The sequence below is a fragment of the Egretta garzetta genome, unplaced genomic scaffold (assembly GCF_000687185.1).
Source record: "Egretta garzetta isolate BGI_Z169 unplaced genomic scaffold, ASM68718v1 scaffold426, whole genome shotgun sequence".
Classification (NCBI taxonomy): domain Eukaryota; kingdom Metazoa; phylum Chordata; class Aves; order Pelecaniformes; family Ardeidae; genus Egretta; species Egretta garzetta.
The window spans coordinates 1966658-1975537 of record NW_009259977.1 but is presented as its reverse complement, the minus strand read 5'-3'; the positions used below and the strand labels follow the sequence as shown (position 1 = coordinate 1975537).

At 47.3% G+C, this 8880-nt stretch overlaps 1 protein-coding gene across 1 annotated transcript in view; it reads right to left on the bottom strand.

The window, feature by feature from the left end:
* LMF1 (lipase maturation factor 1) overlaps window positions 1-8880 on the bottom strand; it is a 216502-nt gene that overhangs the window by 144088 nt on the left and 63534 nt on the right. Inside the window, exon 4 of the mRNA XM_009640418.2 lies at window positions 4518-4666. Within this exon, the coding sequence (XP_009638713.1) occupies window positions 4518-4666 (149 nt within the window). The remainder of the gene's footprint in view (window positions 1-4517; window positions 4667-8880) is intronic.

Genomic DNA, 8880 nt, shown 5'->3' with positions numbered 1-8880 from the left:
AGAGGGAAATTTTTCCCCATGAGAACAGTCACCCACTGGAATAATCTCCCCAGGGGAGGGGTTGACTCCATAGAATCGCTTTGGTTGGAAAAGACCTTTAAGATCATGAAGTCCAACCTTTAACCTAACCCTGACATCCCACCACTAAACCATGTCCCTAAGCACCTCATCTATCCTTCTTTTAAATAACTCCAGGGATAGGGACTCAACCACCTCCCTGGGCAGCCCATTCTAGAGCCTGACAACCCTTTCTGTGAAGAAATTTTTCCTAATGTCTAGCCTAAACCTGCCCTGGCGCAACTTCAAACCATTTCCCCTCATCCTATCGTCCATTACCAGGGAGAAGAGGCTCCATCACATTGGACACTTTCAAAGATGCAGCTGGACAGGGTGCTGGGCCATCTCGTCTAGACTGTGCTCTTGACTAGAAAGGTTGGGCCAGATGATCCTTGAGGTCCCTTCCAACCTGGGATTCTATGAGGCTTTTGAGAGAACCTGAAGTCTTCACTGGGAGCCATCACGTTGCAAAAGAGACAAGCATGCCCATGGCATACCCCAAACCCACACATGGCACTGCTCACCTAATGTCCAGCACAAGGCAAGAAAGCCCAAGGGAATGCTGTTTGCTTGGAGGATAGCATTTTACATGGAAAGCCTTACCCCCAACCAGCTAGAAGAGTCCCCGGAGAACTGCGTGGGTTGAACTTCCTTTCTGCATAAAATAGGATCATTGCCAATCCCACCTCTGGGAAAAACCTCCTTCAGCCCACACGTGTGCACATGCTTCAGCTCCTGCCCAGATTAGGGAAGAAACCAAAGATGGCCCGTGAGCCGGTGCACCTGCGCTCCAGGAGGATACTTTGGTTTCACGCGTATAAACTCGCTTCCCAGTGCCTGCAAGCGTCATTACCCAGGCCAATAAGGAAACGTACACGTGTTTGGGCCCCAAAACGTTAAAGATACCATCAATCACCGATTTCCACTTGCTTGTATAGATCCCCATTTAATGACCTTTCCATGTTTTCCTCTCCTGTGCCTGTTCCTTATATATCAGCAACCCAGACAGACAAGGGACCCGAGGGGCGGCATCTCTTCTGCAGAGAGCGCTCCCTAAAATAACAGGTGAGTTATTACCCCCCAGATAAAACCAAGAAGCAGCACAGAGATAACAGTAACAAAGATGTTTGGTGAGCATGGTTTTCCTTTATATCCAACCTGTCCCATAATTCAGACTATATATCACAAATTAGCAGGAACGGGGCGAAGCTCAGTCAGACCCCCATTGTAAAAGGAAAGCAGGATGCAAGCTTGGTGATCCTATGACTTGTTAAGAAAATTAGTGGTGTTCCCCTACGCTTGGTGCCACGGACTGTCCGTTCTTTCTGTAATCAGCATCACGACTGAGAAGCAGCATTTCAGAAGCTGAGAAGCATCAAGACCACAGGAGTCAGCCTCCATCCAACAGGGACAAAGGGGCTATGCTGACATTTGTGAAAACATCATTAGTGCTAAACAGCCCAAATAATACATTTGCAATGAGGTTCTTAAAAAAAAAAAAAAAACAAAAAAAACCCAACAAAAAAACCCCCACCAAACCACCAAAAAATCCACCCTAAAAAACAAAACACACTTCCCCCCCCTGCCCCCCAACCAATTCCCCATCCCCAGACCTTGCAGTCAAATCAAAGTCTAATTTGCATCTAAGATAACTTGCATCTTGGACTTCACCAGGTCAGAGGATTAAGAGGTCACCTTCATGGGATCTAATCCGGCAAGGCAGGGAACACTCAGCTCCTCGCGAACCACTGCACAGATGTCCTGCAGGGACTGGGACCCCTTGGGTCACCCACCCAGGTCCCCATGGCTGTCACTAGAGGCCAGCCAGTGCTGTGTTACTGCACTCACAAACCTTTAACATCTTAGACCTTTGCTGCCCTCAAAAATGCAATGAAGAAACCACGCAGGCCAGCTACTAAAAAGTGCTCATCATCCCGTGCTTAAAGGAGAGAACAAGAAATTTAATTTGTAATAAAACGTGGACAGGCATTTCTGGTAGGTTAGCAGCCTTCAACTGTGTTCCCTAAACAGTTGCTTAAAATACTTGAGAACGACTGTAAAACCCAGGCCTCAATAGTGGCTGGTGCATTACGCTTTAAGCAATGCTTTAAACTTGTAGAAATCCCTCCTTGGGTGGAGAGCAGGTGCCCATGGGACCATGGCCACCCCACACCCACCACATGGCTTGGGGACAGGCACTCCAGCCAGCTCGAGGGTCGATGTGCCCGCGACCTTCTCCAAGCAACTTTGAAAGATCTCAATTTTAATGAAGTCAACACGACATCTAAATAAGAAACGGAAAAGCATCGCGAACGACAGAAATGTTCTCACAAAAATTTAACACCAAAACCACCCTTAATTTCTCATTCTAAAAGGTTTCAACAGAACCGTTCTCACCAGACCAACAACATACCCTTCATACCTGTTGGATCAGCTGCATGGAGACCTGCATCTCATCAGCTGTGATGCTCACGGGGGCTGCAAATTATTGTCCCCAAGGAGCTCTCTACAGAGCCAGCAGCAGTCCACTGAGCTGTGGTGACACAGAGCAGAAAGTGCCGTGAATCTCCCTCAGTCCACAGGCTCCAACATTGCAGCAGAGCCCATGTACAGGTTTACAAACTGTTAGTTTAAGACCAGCCATATTTTTAAGGATTATCTTCCATTATTCTCTCCCAAAACTGTACACTGCACTGCACTTGGCTACCATGCTTCCCTTCCAACACCATTTTCCCCATGAATAACACCAAGCTCTGCAGACGCTCACATTTTGATTCCTTTCCTAACAGCAGTCTTGCTGAGAACCGTTCCAGCTTTTTTTCTGATAGCAATTTCCCACCTCTCCCAGGAAAAGACTCCATGGAACAGATCACAAGAGGCTAAATAATTTTGCATTCATCTACCCAACCACAACAGCTTGCGTGCCATGAGCGTCCTGACATTGCATGTTCAGCCCAGCACGGGGCTCTTCCCATCAGCTCCATCGCCCGCTCTCAAACAAGACCCTCTCTCTGCAGGAGTCAGACTTCCTAAAAACCTGGATTTCTATCATTTAAGGTAAAGTTGCAGTTATGGATACGTCCAGTAGCCTCCATCCCAGGGTACAGCAGGAGCAGGATGGCAGGATTCAGTACCATTCACCTGAACTCCAAACTTATGGCATTTGAAAAGTTTTGCAAAGGTGAGTTTGTCCCATAAACCCTGCTTGAACATTTTCAACCAGCAGTTGCATTAAAATCTATGGGATTACCTACATGTACAGGTACTGTACAGGGCCATAGAAAGCTGTGCTGGAGTGAGCCTTCAGGAGTCATTTATCCGTCTGTGGTGCCCTGCAGCAGGACCAGACCTATTTAATTAATAACGAACAAGAATTGCAGAAATTAATAATGAGCAAGAATTGCAGCTTTAGGCAGCTGAGCAAAATTTGGCAATGCTAGACAAAAGCTATGGCAAAAAGTGAATGCAACATCAAAGAGGGGGTTTTGAAATACCACTCGCACAGCACATAAGAAAAAGCAAAATTTTCTGCTCTTCCAAGCTGAATTTGCTGAACTGTTGTGGGCTGGGAAGCTGCCCTTTGATGCAACAAGCCTCCAGCATGAATTTTTCAAGAATATCTACTGTGATAACACGTTCTCCGTGACCGAAGTTGCCTTGAAAACCAGTAATGCTAACACAAAAAAATAATTAATATAATAATTAATAATAATTAAGAGCTTAATAATAATTAAGAGCTTATTGAGCTCGACTACAGATTCAAGGACTTGAAGAGCTGCAGTTAGAGAGGAGGACCTCAGAGCAAACGGACACGGGAATGTCCCACCTGCCTGCAATCTCCTCCTACAGTGGTGACCCTTAGTTTAAAGCTTTGGGATATTTTGAAATGTCCAAAATGCGGATCCAGATGACAGGGTAACATCCCTGCCACACCTTTACTTTAACCTTTATTTTAACAAAGATGCGTCAGTTCCTGACGGATTCTTTTACAAGTTACTTGGGAATTTCCACTGGCACCGGGACAGTAACGCAGCAATTGTTCTCTTTGAAAACACGGAGGAGAGAATGACATCTCAGTAAAGTGCACACAAAATAAACACAAACTCAGGGTAAAGCTCCTGGTTCCTGGGAATTACCCACTGGATTCCCAACCACCTTATCAAAAAGCCACAAAGCCCAAGGCTCAAACTTCTCTTTTATTCCTTTTCAAGAGCAGCACCAACACAGTCAGTCTTACTCCTGTGCTTGTCCTCCTTAAAACAAACGCCAGTAATAAGCAATAATAAGATTCTGCGAACCAGAGCATGAAGCCTTTCCTGCTATGTGCTCCTTCCCTGTAACCAGAACAATTCCTGCACCAGAGGACTCCAAGGGGCTGGACCAGGGGCAGGTTTTCTGCTAGGATGAGATCCTCCTCTTGCTGTCACCTCAAAAAGACAAAACCATGAAGTCCCACTTACCGCTCCAAGCATGATCCTGAAAATCAGCCACCGAAAGCCCCAGATGACTATGCTGGACGGAGGAGTGTGCCGGGGCAAGCGGGAGAGGGTCCAGAGTGGGCAGAGGAATATCCCCAGGAACCCTGTTTCCAGAAGCTGCGATTCCCATCCTGTAGTGCCAATGGGTGAGAAATGAAAAAGAAAGTAGTTATTGTACAAGTCCTGTGAATTATCCTTTCACAAATTTTAAATACCCAAGAAGAAAAAAAGAAGAAAACTGTAATGCTTTTTAAATTTAACTTGGAGGAACTTAGGTCCCAAGCCTGTCCTAATGCTCACATCACACGCGCTGGGAATTCAGATGCTTCAAGCTACAGCGGGAATGATGTGCATCTGTGTTTGGTGCACTGGGGTGGGTTGCTCTTCCCCAAGAGCACACACTGACACTTCTGTTGTTTACATGGTTATGTTACGCAGCATGAAGCAAGAGATAAAAATAAGAACTTTTATGAAGCAAAGGAAAATGCAATGTAAGCACACTGGGCATTGGCAAGGTGACCCAAGCCCAGAACTGATCAGTGTCGCTACCGATTCCTGCGGATCATGGCCTGAGCGAGCCATTGCTAACGGGCCTGCTGACGCTACTGGATTTGTGCCCAAAAAAGGGGCAGTCTTTATCCTCAAAAGAGGACGACTAAAATCACAGTAAGTCTTATTCCTCATCAAAATTAATGTGCACCCAGAAGCTTTAATCTTTAAAGAAAAATCATAATTGAAAAGTCCAAATCATCCATTGAGCCAGTTTTACACATTGCTGGATTTGGCAAAGTTACTCTAGATTGAACACCAGTAGAGCCAAGACCAAAGTGCAGCAAGCCTGCTACCTGAGACACCGGACGCTTTGGAGAAGGCAGACTCTGACCTACTTCATGCAAACCTGCATTTTGCATTTTCCTTTTCCCAGCACAGAGGATAAATCATTTTAATAAATGATTATTCCGGAAGAGCCAGAACACAGCAGTTCTGTTTTGACAGGTGAAGTCCAACCTCTGCTACATTTTGAAGTAACAACATACCGATGCTAAACCCAAATTCATCACGCCCACTTTGCCCTACCTCCAACTACACACTCTTATTTTCAAGTATTTCCGTGCAATCCCATTGCATGCTGAAGCCATAAATAAATAAAGACATTAAATGGCTAAGTGGGGACAATTCCTGAAAACTCAGCAACCTTGCTGGAGCCATTTAAGGTGCTGTATTCCCACCTGCATGTCTACATACCATAAACCCGGTAGTGCCCGTGGGTCACTCATAGCCACACTCCTTTCTAATAGTCCCCCAGGCACTTTGCTACTTGTCAAGCGGCAGCAGCAAAGTTTGGTCCATAACATCTCCCTTCACCCACCCCAAACAGGCAGGGAAACACCTACCAAGGGCGTTCATTTCTTCCAGCTTCAGTCCAAGACACCTGACTGCACCCCAGGTCCAGGCTTTTAAAACCCATGAGCTGACATTGTCACACAAAGCAAAACTACATTGAATTTGCTTTAAAATATTTGAAGCAGCAGTCATGCAATCTCCTCCTTTTTCTTAATAGGCACAAGGTCCTTTAATTCAAAATGTAATGTGCTTTTTTCTTCCCCAAAAGATTATTTTACATCAAACAGCTATTAAACAATCTCCATTCTCCCTCCATACGTCCTGTGGTTTCTAGAATAGATACCCCACCTGCCAAAATTAGTGCTTCTGAGAAGCAAAATATATTGTTATAAAAGCAGCTGCAGCAGGAAAGCAATGGCCAATACAAAATGTGAAAGGTTAATTGTTACTGAACCCAGCCACAAATAGCAGTTATGGGTCTAACTGGCACCAAAATGGTAGTATATCTCCTTCGTTTCTGCCGGCACAAGAATCCCACTGTTATCAGCGTTTTCATATGTTAATCACTGTGTTCCCCTGCAGACATATAGGATGCAGGCTGGATGGCTGAGCAGGAAGGCGTACGCCTTTCCATCACCAAACGGCCCCTAGATCCCCACGTATGCATTCCCCGTCGAGAGCAGCATCACCTCTCACCGACCAGGACACGGTGGCTTTTTTTTTTTTTTAAATTTATTTTTAAACCAAACTCCTAGGGAGGTGTTTGTGTGCGTGGAGGGAAGGGGCACGGAAGGATGGCGCGATCCTGCATGACATGTTTCTTGCGCGTTAAATGCGTTACACGAGCACGCAGGCGGCGTGCAGGGATGCGTGCATGAGCATGCGCGTGTCCGAAGCGAAGCCGAAACCTTCCTGGTATGTGCTGGCCTCCAAGGATCATGAGTTCAGCCTGCACCTGTGCTTCTTGTTCCAACGCGACAAGTTTGAGTCCTGGCACCACCACCGCCCGGCTGCGAGTCCAACAGCATAATCCGACGCGAAGCGTGCCAGCGAGGGGGACAGCTCAGCACCATGGCGGGAGGGGGGCACTGGAGCAAACAGTGCTGCCAGCTGTTGGGAGAAACCTCTTAAATTACCCGCTGCTGACAACAGGGGCTGGCAGCGGGGGCAGCTAAGCCGGCACCAAACAGGGTTTAACTGCAAGTGCAGCCAAGGACAAACTACGGTCACAGCACCGTTTCAGATGTCTCTGTCTACACCTCCTTGGGCTTGCGGCTAAATCCTGCCCAGCTCTGGCTGCTCCGCATCCAGCGGCGGCAACGGCAGGTTCACCAGCGCAGGTGAAATGCTGAGCTGTACTTTGCTCTGCTACTGTCCTTCATATCAGATCACAACAAGTTCATGCTAAAAAGCAATTTTAAGATGCAGATATGCAGAGAGCGCCTCTGATTTATTAACAACCCTCTTCCTGATGGGCTGAGTCTCCACAGCTGGTAATGTGGTCATGCAGATCAATTTTCCGTGCTAGCACACATCGCCCAAACAGTCACATAACCTGCCCTCAGCAGCAGAAGCTCTGTCTCCAGCCTCCCCCCACCACAAGCAGCTCTGTGCCCCGGCCCCTTCCCCACAGCAGTCCTCCCACTCCCGACCCACTGCCAACGTTGTCACCGCTTTTCCCTTCCCCATTTAGCGTGGGCTCATCCCGCCTGTAACTTGTTATTCCTCTTACAGGCTTCATCATGTGCACACAAAGTGCCGCTTGATACTACTCTGTAAGCAACACAAGCGTTTGGGATGGCAGAATGATCCGTGATGCTACGTGCATCATGTTTTTGGTAAAAGAAATTAACAGCTAGATCGTGAAGATTTCAAGGACGTGAACACGTTGTTCAACACAACTATATCCACAGTACAGCCTAAAAAGGGGGGGTGTCTGCTCCATCTCACATTCACTTTATTGTAAGTTGATATTAGAAAACAACATTACAAGATCCATCAACAGAAACCTTGCGTTTCTAACTGCTGACTTACAAACAGTTGTTCCCGTCTACCCCTTAAAAGCCTCAGTCTCAAAATCCCCTGCAATCTTAGACAGGTTTGGGGCCGTAACCACATGTCTGCTGAACACTGCTGGAGTTTGAGGGATGCCACCTTCTAACATCTCTTCCAAGGCTCACAAAGCTCAAACACACCTTGACACCCACAGGGAATCAACCAGGTCATCACACCTTGGCGGGGAAGACCGTAGGAACAACTGGTACTCAGCCAACCCATGCATTTAAGTAATAACAGTATTTTTCTCCCTATCCTTCTCCTCCTCCTCTTGCCGTCAAGCGGGCAGCGCTGCTGCGATGTATTTGCTGCTGCGGCAGTGCCAGGCAAAGGAGCCCAACGCAACTGCACCCTCCATCTCCACCAAACATCTCCAAGCTGCAGAAATTCCCACCCTCAACATTTTTTTAGGACAGTTCTAGCACAGGAAAAACATGGACATGAAGGAAGTTGTCTCCATGACCTGGGCAGAGCTGGGCATTGAGGGCTCCAGGGAATCCACGCAGCAGCCATGGAGCATCGCACAAACTGAGAAACCGGCAGCAAGATGGGAACTAAAGCACCAGAGGTCCCTCGCCTGTTGCAATGCCAGTTTATCACATATAGCAACATTTCCCAATCCTAGCATTTTTGGAGTGAACCCCATTTTATAAATGGCAGCAAACCCCATGATACTCAGGGGCATCGGGGCTACCTCAGAAAGGCAGCTCCCATCCTTTGAGGTGCCCAGCCAACCCATCCTCATTGCCAGGGCTGAATCTGGGGGCTCACCTCAGCCCTGGTCCCTCCGGCCCCGGCGCATACTGATACTGCTGGGAACGAAAGGGTCACGTTGTTGACCCACCTGCTCCTGTTTTCTTCAGTTGGATCTAGTCAAATTTCAGCAGCTGCAGAGTGGCACAAAGCGCCCCATTGTTATCTCTCGCGCAGCCGGAGAGGGAGCCAC